The sequence below is a fragment of the Eremothecium gossypii genome, chromosome VII (assembly GCF_000091025.4).
Source record: "Eremothecium gossypii ATCC 10895 chromosome VII, complete sequence".
Classification (NCBI taxonomy): domain Eukaryota; kingdom Fungi; phylum Ascomycota; class Saccharomycetes; order Saccharomycetales; family Saccharomycetaceae; genus Eremothecium; species Eremothecium gossypii.
In genome coordinates this window covers 1,707,850-1,728,360 of record NC_005788.4, presented here as the reverse complement: position 1 = coordinate 1,728,360, position 20,511 = coordinate 1,707,850, and the positions used below count along the sequence as shown (strand labels likewise).

The 20,511-nt window shown below is 49.0% G+C and overlaps 11 protein-coding genes across 11 annotated transcripts; 6 read left to right on the top strand and 5 right to left on the bottom strand.

The window, feature by feature from the left end:
- Positions 1 to 83: 83 nt before the first annotated feature.
- On the top strand, positions 84 to 2,399 carry UTP4 (small subunit rRNA maturation protein UTP4; the record flags this gene model as incomplete). Its single annotated transcript, NM_212095.2, has 1 exon — positions 84 to 2,399. One exon carries the CDS (start codon positions 84 to 86, stop codon positions 2,397 to 2,399), a length of 2,316 nt encoding a protein of 771 aa, NP_987033.2.
- Positions 2,400 to 2,480: 81 nt separating this feature from the next.
- Positions 2,481 to 4,079, bottom strand: AGOS_AGR366W (uncharacterized protein; the record flags this gene model as incomplete). Its single annotated transcript, NM_212094.1, has 1 exon — positions 2,481 to 4,079. One exon carries the CDS (start codon positions 4,077 to 4,079, stop codon positions 2,481 to 2,483), a length of 1,599 nt encoding a protein of 532 aa, NP_987032.1.
- Positions 4,080 to 4,200: 121 nt separating this feature from the next.
- PEP7 (phosphatidylinositol-3-phosphate binding protein) lies at positions 4,201 to 5,769 on the top strand (the record flags this gene model as incomplete). Its single annotated transcript, NM_212093.1, has 1 exon — positions 4,201 to 5,769. One exon carries the CDS (start codon positions 4,201 to 4,203, stop codon positions 5,767 to 5,769), a length of 1,569 nt encoding a protein of 522 aa, NP_987031.1.
- A 168-nt stretch (positions 5,770 to 5,937) lies between these two features.
- On the top strand, positions 5,938 to 9,005 carry NMD2 (Nmd2p; the record flags this gene model as incomplete). The annotated part of the gene is made up of 2 exons (NM_212092.2): positions 5,938 to 5,943; positions 6,006 to 9,005. 2 exons carry the CDS (start codon positions 5,938 to 5,940, stop codon positions 9,003 to 9,005), a joined length of 3,006 nt encoding a protein of 1,001 aa, NP_987030.2.
- A 29-nt stretch (positions 9,006 to 9,034) lies between these two features.
- Positions 9,035 to 10,033, bottom strand: PTC7 (type 2C protein phosphatase PTC7; the record flags this gene model as incomplete). The annotated part of the gene is made up of 1 exon (NM_212091.1): positions 9,035 to 10,033. One exon carries the CDS (start codon positions 10,031 to 10,033, stop codon positions 9,035 to 9,037), a length of 999 nt encoding a protein of 332 aa, NP_987029.1.
- Positions 10,034 to 10,288: 255 nt separating this feature from the next.
- TIM11 (F1F0 ATP synthase subunit e) lies at positions 10,289 to 10,561 on the top strand (the record flags this gene model as incomplete). The annotated part of the gene is made up of 1 exon (NM_212090.1): positions 10,289 to 10,561. The coding sequence occupies one exon, from the start codon at positions 10,289 to 10,291 to the stop codon at positions 10,559 to 10,561; it is 273 nt and encodes a 90-aa protein (NP_987028.1).
- Positions 10,562 to 10,643: 82 nt separating this feature from the next.
- Positions 10,644 to 11,711, bottom strand: MRPL35 (mitochondrial 54S ribosomal protein mL38; the record flags this gene model as incomplete). The annotated part of the gene is made up of 1 exon (NM_212089.1): positions 10,644 to 11,711. One exon carries the CDS (start codon positions 11,709 to 11,711, stop codon positions 10,644 to 10,646), a length of 1,068 nt encoding a protein of 355 aa, NP_987027.1.
- Positions 11,712 to 12,243: 532 nt separating this feature from the next.
- Positions 12,244 to 14,868, top strand: AGOS_AGR360C (M1 family metallopeptidase; the record flags this gene model as incomplete). Its single annotated transcript, NM_212088.1, has 1 exon — positions 12,244 to 14,868. One exon carries the CDS (start codon positions 12,244 to 12,246, stop codon positions 14,866 to 14,868), a length of 2,625 nt encoding a protein of 874 aa, NP_987026.1.
- Positions 14,869 to 15,066: 198 nt separating this feature from the next.
- PPE1 (phosphoprotein phosphatase methylesterase 1) lies at positions 15,067 to 16,224 on the top strand (the record flags this gene model as incomplete). Its single annotated transcript, NM_212087.1, has 1 exon — positions 15,067 to 16,224. One exon carries the CDS (start codon positions 15,067 to 15,069, stop codon positions 16,222 to 16,224), a length of 1,158 nt encoding a protein of 385 aa, NP_987025.1.
- An 81-nt stretch (positions 16,225 to 16,305) lies between these two features.
- QNS1 (glutamine-dependent NAD(+) synthetase) lies at positions 16,306 to 18,453 on the bottom strand (the record flags this gene model as incomplete). The annotated part of the gene is made up of 1 exon (NM_212086.1): positions 16,306 to 18,453. The coding sequence occupies one exon, from the start codon at positions 18,451 to 18,453 to the stop codon at positions 16,306 to 16,308; it is 2,148 nt and encodes a 715-aa protein (NP_987024.1).
- Positions 18,454 to 18,966: 513 nt separating this feature from the next.
- Positions 18,967 to 20,133, bottom strand: ASP1 (asparaginase ASP1; the record flags this gene model as incomplete). Its single annotated transcript, NM_212085.1, has 1 exon — positions 18,967 to 20,133. The coding sequence occupies one exon, from the start codon at positions 20,131 to 20,133 to the stop codon at positions 18,967 to 18,969; it is 1,167 nt and encodes a 388-aa protein (NP_987023.1).
- Positions 20,134 to 20,511: the final 378 nt, after the last annotated feature.

The following is a 20,511-nucleotide window of genomic DNA, read 5'->3' as shown; positions in this document are numbered from 1 at the left end:
GTGATGCCTCACTGAGGCGTTGTGGCGTCTTGGTGTCATGTGATTAGAAAGCGAGGAGTAACCCAGTGTGTCCGGGTAATGTCATGGTGAAAATTTTCCATGCTCATCGCATCGCTCGAGCTAGATGCCTACTTATGAACGTGCAGCGTAGGCATCCGATAAGGTCAGGCAGGTCGTTGGTGGTCATGACGCAGCAGCAGGTAGCTATTCACAGGTCGCGGTTTGTGCGCTACACACCGGGGAACATCACGGCGCTGGCGTTCTCGCACAGGTCGACTGAGAAACTCACTCCGAGCGACTTGCGGCTAGCGGTGGGCAGGGCCGACGGCAGCATCGAAGTGTGGAACCCCCGCGACAACTGGTTCCAGGAGATGGTGGTGCAGGGTGGCCGGGAACGGACGATCGAGGGCCTGTGCTGGAGTAACACGCCCGGCGGACCGTTGCGACTTTTCAGTATCGGAGGATCGACGATAGTGACGGAGTGGGATTTGGCGAGCGGGCTGCCGCTGCGGAACTACGACTGCAATGCAGGCGTAATCTGGTCTCTGTGTGTCAACAGCTCAAACACGAAGCTGGCGGTGGGGTGCGACAACGGGACGGTGGTGCTGATCGACATTTCCGGCGGCCGCGGCGTGATGGAGCATGACTCGATTCTGACACGGCAGGACGCGCGAGTGCTTGCACTCACGTGGGTAGGCGATGATGCAGTAGTAGGAGGCTGCTCTGATGGTCGTATCCGGATTTGGTGCGTGAAAGAAGACGACCAGAACCGGGGCCGTCTTTTGCACACGATGAAGGTCGACAAATCAAAGAAGGAATCAACACTGGTGTGGTCTCTGCAATACTTACCGCGTACAAACCAAATTGTATCCGGAGACTCCACCGGCGCTGTTAAGTTCTGGGACTTTCATTATGCGACATTAATGCAAACTTTCAAGGTGCACCAGGCAGACGTGCTGTGTCTCGCAACCGATATCACAAACACAAAGGTTTTCAGTGCTGGTGTGGACCGCAAAATCTACCAGTTTCTTCACAGCGGCACCGGATCTGGATCTAAATGGACGCCCAGCGCCAACCGGCTATTCCACGCCAATGACGTTAGGTGCATGGCCTCTTACCAATCGAAAGGCTGTGATTTTCTAATATCTGGTGGTGTTGAGAAGGCCCTTGTGATCAGCTCCCTGAGCTCCTTCTCCGACGGGTCATACAGGAAGATGCCGGTTATTGCACCCTTCCACAAGAACGTGATTGTAAACCAAGCACAGCGGCTGGTTGTTGCATGGCAAGATTCGACGATTAGGATATGGAAAATAGGCGAGGATCTGAACACCGAGAAAAACTACCAATTAATGGCGAAGCTAGTATTAAAGGAGGAGCAAAATATCTCCGCATGCGCCATGTCGCCCAATGGCGAGGTGCTTGCTGTGGGCTGGCCCTCTACTACGAAAGTTTTCCATATTCGGCCTACTGACACCAAGTATCAGATCACTAAGCTCGACAATGATTTCCTATTGAAAACTGGTTGCAGACTCGTGCAATTTGTTGACGATTCAAACCTCATCATGTGTTCAAATGAGGACAATCTCTTCTACCTCGATCTGGAGGCGGAAGACGATGAAAATGCTGAGTTACTTGAATTACCAGACATTCAGCAAACGAAGTCCAGCCTCAAACTTCCTTACATCAACACCGTTAACCACATATTTACAAATAATGATAACCAGCTTGTCGTTTCCAGAGTATGTGGTGCAGTTGATATTATTGACCTCGCAACAAAAACGGCTAGGCCATTGGTACGCTTGATGAACTTTGTTACTGCCATCAATTTCACGGGTAGAAACACAATTATGCTGGTCACATCCGAGAATAATATATATGAGTTTAACCTAGCATCAGATGAAGGAGTCCTTACAGCATGGTGCAAGAGTAATGCAGAGAACTTACCGCTGCAATTCACAAACCAAAAGGATAAATGTCTCGGAATATTCTCAGATCTGGAGAACACAAAAAAGGTGTGGCTATGGGGGTTGTCATGGCTTGCAAGCTTAAATCTGGCTGTCGATCTTCCTGTGAATAAGAGGAGGAAACTTAAGAAGCGTTCCCGTGACGGCCTAACGATCGAAGATGAGAGCAGCTTTATTAACGGCAATTCTGGAGATGAGGATGAGGAAGATGAGATAGATATAGCGGACGACTTTTTTGTCAAGAACCAGGTGAACAAATCTGCCTCAAACGCAAGCATGAACTCCAAGGATAAGTCTGCATTTTTTATTACGGACAAATACCGTCCGATATTTTATGCTGAAAAGCTCTCCAAGACAGAGCTGGTAATTATAGAAAGACCCGCATTTACGGTACCTCAACCACCTGCATTTGAACAGCCTAGATTGAGGTTTTGAGCGTTGAATGGATACTTATGTACACTACTCTTTATAATATTTTGTATATACCACATCTTGCTGCAAACGCTCTATCTCTAGTTAGAACGTCCGCGTGACCGTCCTTTCCACGATTACGATACCGATTAATGTCAAGATAGCGCTGACGGCGAACACTTCATCAAACCAGATGTCTATGGCTATATTAGGAAGGGCAAAATTTTCCCCTAGCAATGTATTAAGGTTCCGAGAGACATCGTTAGGCAAATTAGACCGAATCAACAATATAGTGGACAAAAGATATACACCGGTCAATTCAGAAACCACTAAGTTTTTTATGATGGATGGCTTTTTCCCGTATATGGACTTGTTTTCCTTCGTATGTATAGGTAATGTCTTGTCAGCGTTATCCTGTATTGTGGCAAACGCAAGTATCTGTAGCTTTGCCGGTAACAATGTCAGCAGGTATGAAATTGTGGTGGTGACTGTCGACAGGGAGCATATGAATAGGGACAGAGAAACCAGTAAGGAGATCTGCTTTGTCAATGAATCCAGGTCCTGCTGGTGATCGAACCCAAAAAAGAACAGATCAAATACGTTGGCCAGCGTAACCGCCAGAGGATCACCGCTGCTTAGGCTATCTTCGTCACTGTAGAACTTCTTGTAGTCATAATCAGAAGGATAGGACACCGCGTGAGTAATTATCTGGGGCACTCGCAAGAGAAACGTGGACACCAATTTATAAACACAATAACAGAGGAAACCAAGGTGGAATATGCGTTTGGCTAGGGTGATCTCGCGTGACTCCTTCAGACGAATCTCCAGTTTCGCAATCTGTAGCTGATAGCGCCCAATCTTCTCCAGTAACTGTTCCCGCATTACACTGTCAAGACCGCCTGGACTCTGTTCCAGCTTCTTCAGGATTAGGACATTCTGTTCCACATTAGATTCGTACTCCTGCATACGCTCCTGTATCATGGCGGTGCTAAAGTACATCATGCTAATGTGGCTAAATGCGTGGTTAAGAACCACCGGGGCGTCCTTCTGCCAATTCAGTAGGAAACGCGCAACATAGTAAGGCGTGGACATGGAGGCGATGCCGGAGAGGACTCCCATAATTGTCACCCCTACTAGCGACAGCCGGGTCAGCGGGCTCGAACTGTAATAAAATGGACCAAAGCTAATTTGGTACAGGCCTAATATCCATATGGTAGCAGCCGCACAGCTGCACAGCAGCAGTTTATCGATAGCTAATCGGTCTTCGAAGAACTTGTTCAGCATCGTGATCAAAATGCAAAACGGCTGGATCAGTATAAGCGACGCCGCCAGCAGCGCCGAAGATGCTGGCCACATGAAGTCAGTAATCACATCCCCACCCTTGCTACTGTCTGCCGTCTTGATCTGCCATAGCACTATCTCCACAGCCACGACGCACAGCGCCAACGTCCCGGAGACTAGCGTCCGAATCACTCGCAGCACATTGTTAGAAGAAACTGAATATTCCGTGTATAGCTTGTACAGAAACCCATTCTGAGACTTATTAATGCTAGCGATAGCCGAAGAGTAGGGGTGAGATGAGCTTGATGAAGGAATCAGTTCAAATAGATTCTGTAACTTGTACCAAAGGATATCGTAAGCGTATTTATACACCAACAACGCCGTGATACCAATAACTGGTAGCATAAACAGCTCTTCCATCATTATTGTGTCTATCTCGAGTTGACTGTGTGGTGGTTTTTGACAGTGTGGTGAACTTTTGCGTTTCACACATTAGTGCTGTGCGTTATATCATAAATGTCAGTTCCAACTAGGTGGCCCAGTAATGCCAACCCCGGAGGCAGATGAACAAATACCTACAGAGTACAGTAATGCTGCTGCCTCTGACGCCTCGGAATCGGTCGAGTGCCCCGTATGCAATCGAAATATTGAAAACTTGGAACAGTTGAATATGCATCTGGATGTTGAACACAATTTTAAAGATGAACGATCGCTATCCACAGACAGCGGTTCCGTGAACATTGCAAGTACTACACCAACTTCGGTGGGTCTGGCGTCCAGTCGGGAGACATCCGGCAGAAACAGGTCACATTACAAACCTCTTGTGCCAGGGAAGTCACAATGCTCGAGATGCGGGCGAAAGCTCACACCGAGGACAGGAATCCAGAACTGCCGGAGGTGTGGGGACTTGTTCTGCGACATACATTGCCGTTTACCCGTGCGGCTAGACCTACAAGGGGAATATGATCCGAGAAACGGCGACTGGTGCAAGTGCTGCCATGCCTGCATGGCGGGGCGCCCTGGATACAACAAACTGGGCTTATCGGTGGACCGGACCGACGAGTTTATACGCCATCGTACCTCTAAAAACGAGGATAAACAGCTTCGCATTCTGCAGCTTGAGAATCGGCTTGTGCGTCTTGTTGACGGCATCGCTACTATTGTTCGCGCGCACAACCAGTCTTTGTTTTATGGAAGTGGAATGTATAGGGAAATCACTGCTCTACAGAAGTCCGTTACGCCATGGAAAGAAAATTCACAGGCATCAAGCTGCTATCTCTGTTCTCGGCCGTTCAATCTTCTTCTTCGCAAGCACCATTGCAAGTTGTGTGGTCTGATAGTCTGCGAAAACAACTTTACCAACTGTTCCAAGGAGTTCCCGATCGCGCAGCTGGTGAGTGCTGCCACAGACCTACCATTCAGGAGCAATCCCCAGGAATTAGCCGCATTGCCGGTTCGACTACGCGTCTGCGTGGTTTGCATAAGATCCGTGTTTCTGCGCGCAAGGTTGCAGGACAATCTCGCAAACGATGCTTCTCAGCTATTTTCCAAGTACACTGAGTTGCAGCGTGTATCAAGAGCCATCTTGCGTATAATGCCTCGTTTCGAGCAACTGCTCGGGGACCTCAACGCACCCGACGCGAGCCCGAATCGAAGCGAGCTAGACGAGCTGGCGCACCTGCGAAGGAAACTCTTGGAGACTTTCAAGCTGTACGACACCATAGCCAAGCAGATATTTGCCATCGACCCGGCCAATACCGCAGAATTGAAGATCCAGCAGGCTATAAAGGCCAAATCGATGTCCTTCATACAGGATAAAATGCTACCGCTAAAGAATATCCCCGGCCTGCTGAAGCCGAAGGATGCCGAACCTGAGATCAATTACACTACTAGCAATCTACTTTTCAACAATCTGACTGTCCGCGAGGTTAAACTCTACCGTGAACAGCTGATGGTACTCAAAGAGCAGAGGTTTATAGTGGAGGGCATGCTCGAGAACGCCAAGAAACAGCGGCGTTTTGAAGAGGTTAATACGTTAAAGGAAAATACCAAAGAGCTAGACAATCAGATAGCCCAGCTCGAAGAAACCCTAGGCGACCAGGGTTTTGTTTAGTATCTAGCATGGAGTTTTTTGCTTAACTATAATTACTGTGTAGATGCCGCAGATAGCATGTCGTAGCATAATTGCGAATTTTCACCAACATGAAAAAGTGTATGTGTATAAGGCATCCAGTGAACTCCTAACATGCTGATGAGGTTTTAAGTAAAGATATCACTAGCAATGAACGTAAGTGCAGTTTTTGAGCTTTATGTCCTCTGTAGAACATAATATTAACGACAGGGGGATAGGATGAAAGAAGACAGCAGTTATTTGAGCTGAACAGTGAAGCCTGGTCTGGAATTGATGCGTTCCCGAATAAAACCAGCAAGCTTGACTCAAGCATCAAGAGAAACACAGGGTTTATCAAAAAGCTGAAACAGGGTATCACGAAAGACTCGAAAGATTCGCTGATGAAAGATATTGGCGAAGTGCTCCTGGAAAAGTATCTCTCCGAGGTGATTACAGGAACGAATGAGAGTTTAGCGAAGGTTCCGAACAAAACCGAAGATATTACGGCGGCTGTGGAGGTGGTCAGCGGGCTGCATCAGCGGTTTGGGGAAAAGTTTACATTGAGGCTGTTGGAGCTGTATATGTTCAACTTTGTAAACCCTCCAGATGACGCCGAGGGGGAAAAGGAGGAACTGGCAAGGACTAACCGCCTCAAGTCGAACATCAGGCTCTTCACCGAACTCTATCTCGTGAACGTATTCAGCAACTTTGATAGCATTTCGAAGGACAACCTGCCAAAATTTATGGCGAAGAGCACGTCTTCTGCCTTTCTATGTGTGCTGAAAACAACCTTGTCTTACAAGTACAAGTATGGTGCTAGGCTATCGATTGCAACCCTTTTTGCGAAGAAGTACGCTGGTTTTTTTAGCGAGCATTCGTCCTTAGACAGGTATATTCGCGAGCCGTCATTGAAGGAGGCCCTATGGGCCCTCTTCAAAGCCATGACAGAGGCGGTGTTCAAGCGGACTGTAGAGCTTGATAAAAAGATGAAGAAACTTCAGAAAGAGCATCAAAGAGCCCAAATCCGCACGGGAAAACTTGTTGATGAGTATATTGAGGAATATAACAAGATTGAACCTGTATTTGAGAGGTTTGTGTCTGCTGCACAGTCTTTAGGCGAGTCACTAAACTTGACTGCTCCAGAACTCAGCAGCAGCGATGATGAGAGTGGTGTAAATGAAAATAAGTCCATTATCACAACGCAAGTCAAGAGCTCCAATGAAAAGCTATGGGATAGTGAAGAGACCAGAAAGTTTTATGAGGTACTGCCGTCTGTCACACAACTAGTTAAGGAGCCAATTACAGCAGATGGAAATGAGCAGACTGCAGCCGCTCTAAAACAGTTTTTTATTGACCTTGAGCTATGTGATAACAAGGAAGGAATTGATGAGCTTTCTTGCAGATATTGGTTAGAGTCCTTGGATAATAAGGCTACTCGGAAAAGATTAATAAAATTCTTCATCGAACAACAGGATTGGAGCAAGCTAAAGCTCTATGCGCGGTTCATTGCCACTAATGCTGAAACCATGAAGGACGTTAAGGAAGAGCTGATCGAGTGTTTGGATAATGGCTTCAGGTCTCAATTGCATACGAATAGGATCAATGTCAAAAATATCATATTCTTTTGCGAAATGGTAAAATTCAACCTAGTACCTGGCTTTTTGATATTTCATAAAATTCGGACCTTGATCTTTAACCTATTGGTCCCTAATAACATAGAGATATTAACAGTATTATTCGAGAATTTTGGGAGGTTTTTAATAAACAAACCCGAATTTAGTCCTCAGATGGAGAAAATGCTAGAGCTTTTAAGTGAGAAGAAGAAGGACCACCGGTTATCGGTAACTAGTAAAAACGCCTTGGAAAATCTACTTCTACTTATCTGCCCACCGACACTAAGCTCCCTCAATGTCGAGGCAAAGGTTTTAACAAAAGAACAGCAGTTCTACCGGATACTGATAAGGAAGGAGCTGTTTGATATTGGATCCAAGAAGGCCTCACGGTTGTTGAAAAAGGCAAACTGGCGAGATCCAGCTGTCTATAAGACTATGTTTTCCCTTTTCACGAAACCTGAGAAGGTAGCATACCAGGCGATCCCACTTCTTGCACAGTGTCTTGTAGCCATATACCCAACCTACAGGGACTTTGTCATTATATGCATCGACACATTGCTGGAAAATATCCAGAGGGACTTGGAGATAAACGGCCAAAGCCATTACATGAAAAGGATTGCTCAAATCCATTACCTCACAAATATCTACAACTGTGGTATGATCAGAAGTGAAGCTATACTGGATACAGCATATCAATTATTAAAATACGGTTACCCTAAAGGCCTACCTATGGTGGGGGTTCTCAACGAGGATGATCCTGCAGACAACTACTTCCGCATCCATTTAATTGCTTGTATCTTGACTGGCCTCAAAAAGACAACGCCAAATTTGCAGAAGAAGCTTCCACTTTTCATGAGGTTCTTTGAATATTACATTTATTGCAAGGAGTTGCCTTTGCCCAAGCAAACCGAATTCGCGGTGAATGATGTCTTTAACAAGTTCACAACATCTGATAATTTTGAAAGGGCAGCAAATGCCAATGAAAGCGCCAGGAAGCTGACAGCAACACTGCAGAGCATGGGCCTCAAAGCAACAGAGGAAGAAGAGGACGAAGATAGTGGCTACGAGTCTAGTAGTGGAGACAGTGCCGACTCCAGCGAGGTAGAAGAAGAAGACGTTAATAGCAACTTATCAGAGGAAGATAACGATGAGGATGACGACGATAGTGATTCCCCGTCAAGCAGTGAAAGTGAAGAAGATACTGACGACGACACAGACGTGTTTACTATTGACAGAGATCTAGAGCGCAAAAAGATAAACGAAGAATACGAAAGAAAGCTAAAGTCGGAGGAGGAGCGGAGAGCAGAAGATGAAATGGAAAAGATGTACCAAGCTGTGATGCAACAATCTTTAGAATCCCGCAAGAATGAGAAAATCCCCATGAACAACATTCCTATCGTTGGATCTGGGACCAGCACACAGGTCAACAGCAATCTGTCATCAAAAGTCGAAGCGGGTAAGGTGCCCTTTACGTTTCTCAGCAAATCAGGAAAGCGGACTCAACTCCGCCCGATATGCCTGCCGACCGACGTCAAGTTTGTTCATGACGTACTAGAAGGCGAGCAGAGATTGAAGAGCGAGAGAGAGCGGATTAAGAACATTGTCTTAAGCCAGAAATTCGAATGATATTAGTAATTCTACATATGTGCAATCTACTAGTCTACCTTCACCATCACTACCGTTATATCATCCACCTTGCCGCCTATATGGGGCTCACCAGTAAGCTTCTGTAGCTCCTGCGCGAAAATGCTAGGAAAGTTTGGGTCTTTACTCAGGCGAGCAACCTCGGAAACGAGTTCCTCCGTAGCAGCCTGCAGATCCTTCATATTGCCATGGTCTCGGATGAACATCTCGATGTCCTCCGGCGCTACGTTGTCGGTAACTCCGTCCGTAGCCAACATCACTATGTCGCCCCTCTGTAGCATGAATTCATACTCGTCAGCATCCTCTGGCGTGTTCAGAATGTACGAGCGCCCGGTCCGCGCTGCCTCTGCCAACATGTGTTCCGGGATGATCGACAGTTGGTAGGGTGTGTTGAACGCCAGCGTCTGCACCGCCGTCTCGAACACAAGCTTGCTTTCGCGGAACACACCGCACCACGAGTCCCCTAGGTTCGCCACGCGCAGCTGCCCCCCAGGTCGCAGCTGCGCCACCACCGCCGTCGTGCCACCCACCTTCACGATCCCGTCCTTGCGCACCTTTCCGTACGCCTGCCGCAGCAGCTCCTTCGGCCCTGGCGACCCCAGCGCCCGCTCCGCGTACTCCTGCAGCGACGCACACAGCTCCCGCGAGATCGCCGACGAGTCGTACCCGTGTGCCGCCCACCCGCCGACCCCGTCCGCCACCCCCACGTATAGCCCGCTGCTCCCTGACCCGACAAAGTAGTTGTCCTCGCCCGTCACCGAGCTTTCCTTCTTGTCCTGCCGCTCTTTCGCATTGAACGCAACTGCCGTCTGGTACGTGAGCCCATCGCTGCCCTGCCCATGCCACCCGGCATACGCTCCGTAAGACGCGGTCCCCGCCTGCCGCGTGAAGAACCGCCGTGCGGCAGATTGGTAGAACCCTGCTTGGGTTAGTATCAGATGGCACATTACCGCGATCACCGCTACAAGCATACCTCTCCCAAGTCGACCTGCTCCGACGCCGACAAACATCTTGAACCTCAATATACCGCCTCCCGAAGATCACTAGCGTGCTATACCCTCGCTTAAGTGCGAACCAATGGCCGTGGCTGCTTTCGCCATCTCGACAACTGCCCATTTACATGACATGTGACCTCTAATTACGGCCGATCCAAATTTTTCAACAGTCTGAAATCTACTGAATCTTACCATATCTCAGTATACCAGACGGTACCGGAATTGGACTAAATTGAGGTCGAAGGCTTGCTGTTATTAGCTTAGGTTGGAATGTCTACTTTGAACGTATTGAGATACACTGCTCTGGGCCTGGGCGTTGTTGCCGGGGTTAAGAACGACTGGTCCCTACAGAGTGAGGCGAAACACAAGCAAAAATCCGAAGAGCAAGCCAAGCAGTTGAAGCTGGTGGAGGAGGCCAAGACGGAGTACGCTAAGCTACATTCCAAGGGCAGCGCGGTGGCCAGCACGGCGCAATTCGACCTCGAGGACCCCAACATGGACTTTGGGGCAGCCATCGAGGGCGCTGTGGCGGCGCTGCAGTGAGGCCCACGTATGTAAATATTCGAGGAAGTACGTAATGCAGCGGAGCGCGGCGGGAGCGGCGCGCCAAAGTTATAGTTTGTATTTACAGGTTTGCGCGGACGCGGTGGAAGACGCGGCCGGGAGGGAGACGGTAGAGCTCGCGGACCGCGGCGGTGTTGCTGTCCCAGGCAGAGCGCCAGACGTGCGCGCCGACGGCGTCGAGGCCGTGTAGGGCGGTGAAGGCGCGGATGTCGAAGTGCTCGCGGGAGAGCGCGTCGCCCGCGGGGAGAGGCCCGGGCTGGCGGAACACCCAAACGGCGAAGCGCTGCGTGCCAGCGTTCTTCTCGGGCACAGGAGGCAGGTAAGATGCCAGCACGTTTTCAGGGCCGTAGCGGCGGGGGTCGACGAGGTTGTCATTGTACGCGATCTTGATGTTCTGCAGGCCGAAGCAGAGCGACGTGCTGTACGTGTTTGCCTCCAGGTCCGGCACGTCGGGGTTGACAATCAGGATTGTGTACAGCTGCTGCTCGGCGTCGAGGCTGTGATCGAACTCCTGGATCTTGATTGCGGGCTCCATGGACGTGACGTTGGTGCTGACCACCTCGCCCGGCTCCACCCACTTGTTGACACCGGTGCTGAACGGAAACTTGATCTGGACGTCGGCACGTGGCTCCAGCGTGGGGAGTGTGTCCGGGATGACTGCCAGCGTCTCCAGCCTCTGCATTAGCAGCATCTGCCCGTACGACTCCCAGTGCTTGCGTCCCAGGTGGCGGTACACCGGCTGCGTATAGTCTATTACCGCGGGGTTGTTCTCACGCTTGTCGTGGAACTGGAAGTTGTACTTGACTTCTGGATTGTGCAGCTCGGCCTCCACTTCCAGCTGCACCTTCCGCGCGGCATCGCTTTCTGACGCCTGCGCATCATACTTTTGCTGCGCGCGCAGCTGCAGGTATTCGTAAGCCATCTTGAACATCTCGTCCATGTGCTCTGGCGACTCGTACTTCAGCCTGCTGCTCCGTTTCTTGAGCGATGGGGGTCCTGTCTTGCTGTTTTCAAACAGATACTTCTTCACCGCCTTACTTTGCACGCCCAGCGAGGCAGACCGTCTGGAGAAATCGGACCATGTCTGTTGAGCAAGTGTCCTACTAGAATGGAAAGACCGGCGCAACATGGCTACCACGACTGTTCTCAAGTTGAGTTTTACCACGATAAGTAGCTAGCTACACTTCGGCTTATAGAATATCGATTTGATTTGGTTCGAGGCCTCGAAAAATTTTCGATGCTCGAAGACCTAACGGTCACGACCCACACACCACAACGATGCATTTGGGCCTCTTGAAGAGCCCATGGTTGTCATCTCTGGCGATGCCTACTCAATTGTGGCCTGTGTGTGATTGAATGGCTGCCTGGGATCTTGACCTTCCGCAGCTGTGGCTCGTGAGACTAAGCTATGTTAATGCACGGTGCATGCCAGCTCAGTCGGGTACGTGACAGCAGGGACAGTGGCAGCACAGCAGCCACTCAGCCGCGAAAACGGCTAGCTCTTAAGGTGCAGCCTGCATGCCAGCAGTTTGTTCTCCTTCCGGGATGACAGAGGCCGCTCGGACAAAGGGCCTGGTGACTACTGTCGCAGTATAAAAAAGAACGGATGGGACGACAGAGGTGAAAGATTAGTCTATGACGAGCGATATAGAGAATTGGCCATGAACACAACCAAGAACCAGGTGCTACCTGATGACTATCGCCCACGGCACTACGACATTGAGATTGTGCATCAGAACGACGAGTGCTTTTCCGGCGTGGTGGACATCACTCTCGAGAAGGTGCGCGAGACGAACACCATTTCATTGCACGTGCGCGATATTGAAGTACAGCGCGCAGAGGTGAGGGGAACCAACGGCGAGGTCATTGTTGCGGATGAGCAGACCTATAGCCCTGAGGACGATGTGCTAACGCTGCGGTTTCCGCGTGCGGTGTCAGACTGCGTATTACACATCGAATACGTGGGCAAGGTGCAGACCAACATGTCGGGCTTCTATCGTTCCGGCTATACGGATATGGCCACCGGGGAGCGCAAGCAGATGTATTCGACGCAGTTTGAGGCTACTGAGGCGCGCCGTGCGTTCCCGTGCTTTGACGAACCCGAGCTAAAGGCAACGTTCGCTGTGACAGTGGTAGCAGAGCAGGGATTTACAGTGCTTTCAAACATGCCTGAGCGCGAATCCTGTGTGCGCCAAAATGGCCGGCTGGCGCATTCTTTCCATACCACTCCGCGTATGTCCACTTATTTGGTAGCTTGGGCGATCGGGGACTTCGACTTCATTGAGTCCGCTACTGAGAAAGCCATCTACCCATCCATTGAGGGCTATGACATTATGAACGGCGTATCCTCAAGCTCTGGTAAATTGACTATCCGTGTATACACCGCGAAAGGCAAAGCACACCAGGCACAGTTTGCCCTGTCTGTGGCGTCGAAGGTGGTGGACTACTTCTCGGAGTTATTCGAGACCCCCTACCCATTGCCTAAGCTTGATTTGCTCTGTGTCGAGGAGTATTCTCACAACGCAATGGAAAACTTCTCTCTCATTACGTTTAGACCGTCCGCGTTGCTGTTGGCCGGCGAGGTTGCCGAGAGTGACCCGCGCTCGCTTCAAAAGATCGCTTATGTGGTGTCCCATGAAATCGCCCACCAATGGTTCGGCAATCTCGTAACAATGAAGTGGTGGGATGAGCTTTGGCTAAATGAGGGCTTTGCAACCTGGGTTGGGTACCATGCGACCAATAAATTCTTTCCACATTGGGACGTTCCGTCGCTTGTCATGACAGACGCGCATGAGGTGGCCTTGGCGATGGACTCGCTAAAGGAATCACATCCGATTAAGGTTGCAGTCCGCAATGCGAAGGACATAGACCAGATCTTTGATGCTATTTCGTACCTTAAGGGCTGTTCCGTGCTGGAGATGATCTCCGGCTATATAGGGGAGACCGTCTTCCTGAAGGGTGTTGCCTTATATATAAAGCGGAATAAGTTTGGCAATGCTACCATGGAGGACCTGTTTGGGGCCATTAGTGAGGTAGCAGGCCTTGATCTCATGGCGAAGGCAAAAGATTGGATTCTAAAGATCGGGTACCCGGTTCTGGACATCACTGTTGTTGATGGGAAGATTTCACTGTCACAGAGACGGTACCTTTCGAGCGGACAAGCTGACGCCAATGACGACCTAACCACCTGGTGGATTCCCCTGGAACTGACACAGGACTCAACTTGCACTACAACAGAAATGGTTTCTAAATCCCAAGAAACAGAGATCTCAGCTACCGATTTTGTGTTCTTTAACAACGATGCCCACGGCTTCTTCCGGGTGCATTATGAGGATGAGACTATTCTGGCTAACATCTGCAAGAACATAGCGCAGCTGTCCTCACGCAGTAAAATTGCGTTAATTTCGGATGTTGATGCCACTGGTACCTTCACGCAACTCATGGCTGTTCTGTCTGCATTCTCTGCAACGCATTCGCAAGACTACTATGTATGGAACTCTGCATTGTCCATTTTCCACTCGGCCTGCTCAATCATATATCGCGATGCGTCGCCAGAGATCCGCAAGAAGCTTGCGGCGTACAATCTGCAGCTGATTGAGGCGCATATAGAACCCGCCCTTCTTGCACTTGGCCGCGACCTGAAACCCAGTGACCAACCTGACGTCCTGAAAGGCCGTTTCTATGAAGCCATACTGCTTGATGCAGGGCAGTTGGGCCATCCGGCTGTGGTATCTGCATGTTACCGCCTGTATGCTGAGAAGGCTGTTACTCCGCGCACACGCGAACTAGTGTTGGGCACGATTCTGTCGCAGCCTGATACCACTTGCACGCTCTACCTGCAGGTTGTTGCCGAGCTACAAGATGCCAGTCTGACGCACATGGAGAGTATATTAAAGTCCCTAGGTGGCGTGCGGAACCCGCAGCTCTTTGAAGGTGTCCTAGATTTGACATTTCGCGTGGTTGACCCCATGAACGTCGAGTTCCTCGCTACTGCGCTCGGCAAGAACCCCTACATCAGAGATAGCCTATGGGGGTACTTCCAGAAGAACTACGAGCCAATATACAAACGTCTATCCGTTTCATCCACTGTCATTGATCGCGCAATTAGGTATGCATTCAGAGATCTAACCGGAGATGACATGATTATACAGTTTGCGACGTTATTTGATGGAAAGAGCCAGGATGGCTTCGACAGAGGTGTCAGGCAGACGTTGGAGAAGATCCGCAGGAACACGAAGTATGTTAAGAGCACCATGCCGCTGCTTGAAAAGGCCTTCCAGGACTGAACTGCTTGTTTAATTGAGTTATCCTTGATGATGATTTAGCCATGGAACGATGGATCATTTTCGACGTGTACTATATAGTTTGCAACTTAATTACATCATTCTACTCATGCAGGAGGCTGACTGAGACGTAGACGTCAGCATATACTTTCAGGCTTGGTACAGCGGGCCTACTACTGTTTCTTAGAGCATAAGAGTCGGATGGCGAACAATCTACAGAAACAACTATTTGCTAAGAAGTTCAAAGATGCTGAAGAGGTGCTTCGGACCATGGATGATCAAGGCAATGACGCAGCACCGGACACAGAGTCAGATGATTTAGGCGAACTCCCGGCCTTTGGTTGCGGGGGTATAAGGCCTAGAAGGCATGCTAGCTCTATGCCCGTGGGAGATAACGACAGCTGGCGCAAGTACTTTGCGGTCAACGAAATGTTCGCGATACCCGAGCGTAACTTCAAATTCAACACATACTACAAACTTCCCCAGACAACTAATGCTGCTTCCATACCAGTTTTCATTATGCACCATGGCGCGGGCTCGTCGGGGCTTACCTTTGCGCCTCTTGCGGACGAGCTATACACGCGACTTGAGGGTAAATGTGGAATCTTCTCCTTTGATGCCAGGGGACATGGGGAGACCGTTCCGCTAGATTCAACTTTGGAGGTCCCATATGATCTTGCCACGTTCACTGCGGACTTTAACGCTGTCATTAAGACACTACAACAGCGGATCTTGCAACATAAAATACCAAAAGAAAAGCTATCAATAGTGCTACTGGGGCATAGTCTCGGGGGCAGCATATGCACAACAGCCTTTAATGCGATGGAGAGTGCACTTCGGAGCAAAGTGGTCGGCGTGGCTATTTTTGATATTGTAGAAGAGGCTGCTATTGCAGCTTTAAATAATATGTCACACCACCTAGCGACAACACCAACCTCCTTTGCTACTATGCGTGAGGCTATTGAATACTACATTGAGAAGGGTCTTTCGAATCTACGCTCTAGCGCCGAAGTATGTGTTCCTGCCTTGTTCCACAAGACCTCGAGAGGTAAAGCTGTCCGAATAACAGATCTTGCAAGCTTTCAGAAGTATTGGCATACCTGGTTCGTGGGCCTATCGTCTCGTTTTGTGCATTTACCAACTAGTAAGCTGCTGGTGCTTGCAGGCAGCGACAATCTGGACAAGGAACTGATCATTGGACAGATGCAAGGGAAGTACCAACTGGTAGTTTTTCAGGAATCTGGCCATTTTATTCAGGAGGATGCTCCGGCGAAAGCTGCCATTACGCTGATCGAATTTTGGCGGAGAAATGATAACAAGAACGTTGTAATCAAGACGAACTGGGGGCAGTGGAACTAAGCATTGCTGTTCATATCGTTTTTTAACGCATATATATTATACATTCCCGGCAATATCGGAAGTGAGCAAACAGATGCTAACCTAATCGACTGACATGACATCAAGCTGCGTGGTAGAAGGACCCCCCTCACACTGTTTGACTACAAGGTCAATTTTCTTGGATGCCCAAGAGAACCTTGGATCAATTAGGAAAGGACGTAGGTCAAACCTGTTATCGTCAGGTGAATACTGCTCGGCGTGATAGCTCGGAGTTAGAACGGTCTGCTTATGTCTATTAATGGCGTAAAAGTAGAAAAACCTCTTGACCTTCTCAGCGACCTCTGATGGTGTCAGCCGGGGAGTCCATTCGTGTAACAGTTTGAGGAACATGGAGTATGGGCCACACTTTTCAACCTTCCGCAGGTATCCAAAAACACTCAATTCCTCATAAGTCATGCCCATGTCTCTTTCATCAGACTGCACGTAGTCTTCCGTTATAGGCTCCAATTCTGCGGTAGGAGTAGCCTCCACAAATTCTCTCAATATCGGTAGATCAAACTCCTTGGAAGCGTAAGAGATAAAATTCTTCAAGTCCTTCTTTGAAATCCCTCCAATAGGATTAATGTCTGCTGAGGAGCAGTCATACTTAGTCAAGTAACCTCTTAGACATTCATCAACGTTAGCGCTGCCCAGAACAAGCAACCCCCCGGAGTTTTTAATAGAACGGACCCATGGAAGCAGCTGCGCAAATAGATAGGCTAGCACCATGCGTAACCGGGCTTGAATATTTTGCAATGCCAAGTTCTCTATGTTACTCCCTCCAAAAACCTTGAATATTGGTCGCTTCCCGGTGGTAACCTCAAACAAGGTTACTACACTTTTAACCACAGAGTCCATATTTAGATCAACGTGATATGCTCCAAGGTGTTCCGCAAGTTTCTTTGCCCGACTGCGAGTCTCATTTGTGGAGTTTGCTGTTCCCATAAAACAAGTGTGAAATATCATATTTGCAAATTCACGTGCATCGGTTGGAATCCAGTCATCGCTAGCACGAGCCAATCTTCTCGCATCTGCAATTACTTGCAGATTACCCTCAGATGCTTCCTTGACAACCATCCGACACATAGAGTGCACAATTACAGCAGTGGCACATGAGTCAATGCCCCCAGATAGTGGAAGAAAATAGCCTGTTCCTCTGCAACGACGTAGGTAGTCCCATAACCAACAAGCTGGGCCCAGCGCAATCTCTTCCTCTGGGCTGTGATAGTATGGGGCTTTCGCCTTCGTCAGGTTAATCGTAGGATTGAACCTATCTTGCATCGCGGCCAGTTCTACAGGTACTTGAATACGTTCGAAAGTCACGTTATTCGATACTGCCTGCAACCCTCGCGACATCACAGACATCCGGTAATCTCTCACTTCTTGTAAGTCTACAGTTGCAGTAACCACTTCGACATCCCTCAGCGAAAACTGCGAGCCTTGGGCCACAACTCGGCCGTTCACAGCAATGAGCGCGCAACCATCGTAGTACAATCTGTCTCCATCACAGCCTCGCTGGTTCGCATACAGATAGACACCGCCACAACGCCCAGTCGCTCCCAGTATTAGATCTAGTCTCTTGTGCAGTTTGCGCAGCTCGTGGTGCGATCCCGAGGAATTAGTGATAATTTCTACTCCATCAAGTGACATGGCAATGTTCGGCGATTGAGGCGTGAATAGCTCTTCGCACGTCTCCGCACCAATACAAGTATCAAGCGTCCTGATAACTGCATCTCCGAAAGGAATTATATGCTGCCCAGTGATTTTCTGGATCACAGGGGGTAGCTGGAACTCCTCCACCACCGTTGGTTTCATCCATGGCGTAAAAAACCGCATCTCGCGGTAGTTGCCATCGTTCGCCAACCACAGCTTCGGACGAATGAACAGGATATGTCCATCCAGAGAGAGTACGCGACAGTTGTACCGCACGTTCTTGTGTACCACAGGCATACCAATATCAAGCAATATCCCATGCGTCTTTTCGTCCTTCAGAATCTGCGCGTACATCTCCCACGAGTGCAGATATACGTCATCCTCTAAGAAATGATCGAGGCATCCATACCCGCTGACCTCCAACTCAGGCCCCACGCGCAGTTTTGCATTCTTTTCCTTGGCGATGCGGATCGATTCCAAGATTCTGTCTCTGTTCCCTTCAAAGTCTAGTGCCCACTGGTTCAGATTGCATGTGGCTAAGGTAATCAAGTGAGACATGTTTGAGCCTACTTATTATAAAACTCAAAACACAGAGGCTGATGACAGGCTAGATTAGTATTGATAGTCTCAATGCCTTAAGCCGTGAGTCTTCAGTTTTTGATTATCCATAGGATGCGAGCGCTGATTTTTCATCACCGCCTGCGATATAATTATTTTGTTTCCAAGCCGTTATTTTTCCAACTTATTAACACTATAGGGGTAGGGGGACCAAAATGGGCTACTTTTATACTATGTCGTATAGCGCGACATAACGAGCAGTTGGCTTGACTATATATTATCTAGTGCGTGGTAAGGCCTGGCCAGCTATCGGCTCGAGCAGTTACTTTGGACCAGCATGTACTTGAATTGAGACACAAATCTCACTTACGGTCTAGTTGTTCCCTTTGTTGTGGGTGCTGGCAAGTTTGGAAGCCGCGCAGTTAGCGACTGGCCGTTAAGAGTAGATACAGACTGAGTAAAAGAGTATTTAACACCGGATAGAGCCTCAGATATATTCAGAAATATATGCGATCAGCCGCCGTAGACGCCGCGAAATACCTGCCTAATCAAATCGATACTGTAGTCTTGGTTCAAGCACAGTTGTAGCAGGATCCTGCTCTTTTCCGGATTTAGGTAGCCCGAGGCTATAATCTTGGAGCGGGGATCGGAGGGTGGGAGGGGCAGGTTTGCCACGGGGACCATTCCTTCCATGGAGCGCTTGGAGTACACGACGGGGATTGTGAGTTGCATGCAGGCGCTGTTAACTGCCTCCGGCAGCGTCCCCGCGCCCATGGTGGCTATCACGACACCTTTGCAACGCTTTCCCGCAAGCTCAACCAGTATTGGGGAGATGGATTGGTGAGAGTAAATGATGACTACTTTTGGTAAGTTCAGCGACGTTTGGCCGGGCTGCAGCGGGAGCTTGAACTTGTGGCAGCCTAGCGGCTTGGCAGGTGGATAGTAGTAGAGGATTTCGTTATTCACAAAGTTTCCCAGATATCCCTGCCGCACGTTGAACGAGTCCAGAGTATTGGCATTGGTCTTGATGATATAGTATCCAGATGATATTTGATCGTTTAGCGAGACGAGCACTCCGCGCTGCCTGGACTTGGCGTTAGATGCAATGCAGATCGCCTGATAAAGGTTCATTGGCCCGTCTGCAGAAACACTGGTTGACGGACGCATAGAGCCAACAAATACAATCGGAACACTACCAGAGTCGATCGTACTTTCAATGAAAAAGGCGGTCTCGGCCATCGTATCCGTCCCATGAGTAATCACAATACCGTTGAAACGCTGCAGAGATTCGGAAATACAGGAGTACAATTTTAGAAGAATCTCCTCGTTGATGTCTTTGGAATCCACGTTGCAGAGCTGCTCATACTCTATCTCGCAGATATTTGAGATGTCTGGAATGGCCTCGAGTAGCTCTTGGATGGTCAGGTCCACATGGTAGCCGGCAGTCTGCGAGGACGAAGAGCCCTTTGACGCAATGGTGCCGCCTGTACCAATTATCTTAATTCTTGGCAGCGAAGTAGATTTCTGCGAACTTACCGACGATGATACATCGCCCCTTTGGCTCTCGTCCGTGGCTACGTTTTCACCATCGCCGGACTGTACTGCCGGAGGTTGTATAATGAACTGCGATGCTTCTAGGTCGGGATTGATGGTTTTAATTTCTAGGTCGGCGTTCGGCATTATCGCAGTAGTTTATTCTAACGGGTTTGCGCGGTAAGACGTTGATCGGACTTAAGAGCAGTAATCAGCTGTAATGTTCAGTATTCTGTCAGAGTAAATTCACTATTCACACCACCTTTATATATGTATCACTGACCGCGCAGGACTGGTTGATTATACTTGGATAGGATGGGCCTCAAGCTATAATTTTTGAGCGTAGAACCGTCTCCAAAACGTGGATTTTCCTGCTTGTTGGTCAGCCCCATCAAAATTTCAAAAAAATCAAATTCTTCTTAACAGCTTACGGCATTATAGTTCGTGATTGAATTTACTGCTTTTGTAGATTACACGAATAATACTAATCTAATGTACATGAGTATTTACACATACTGGCTATCC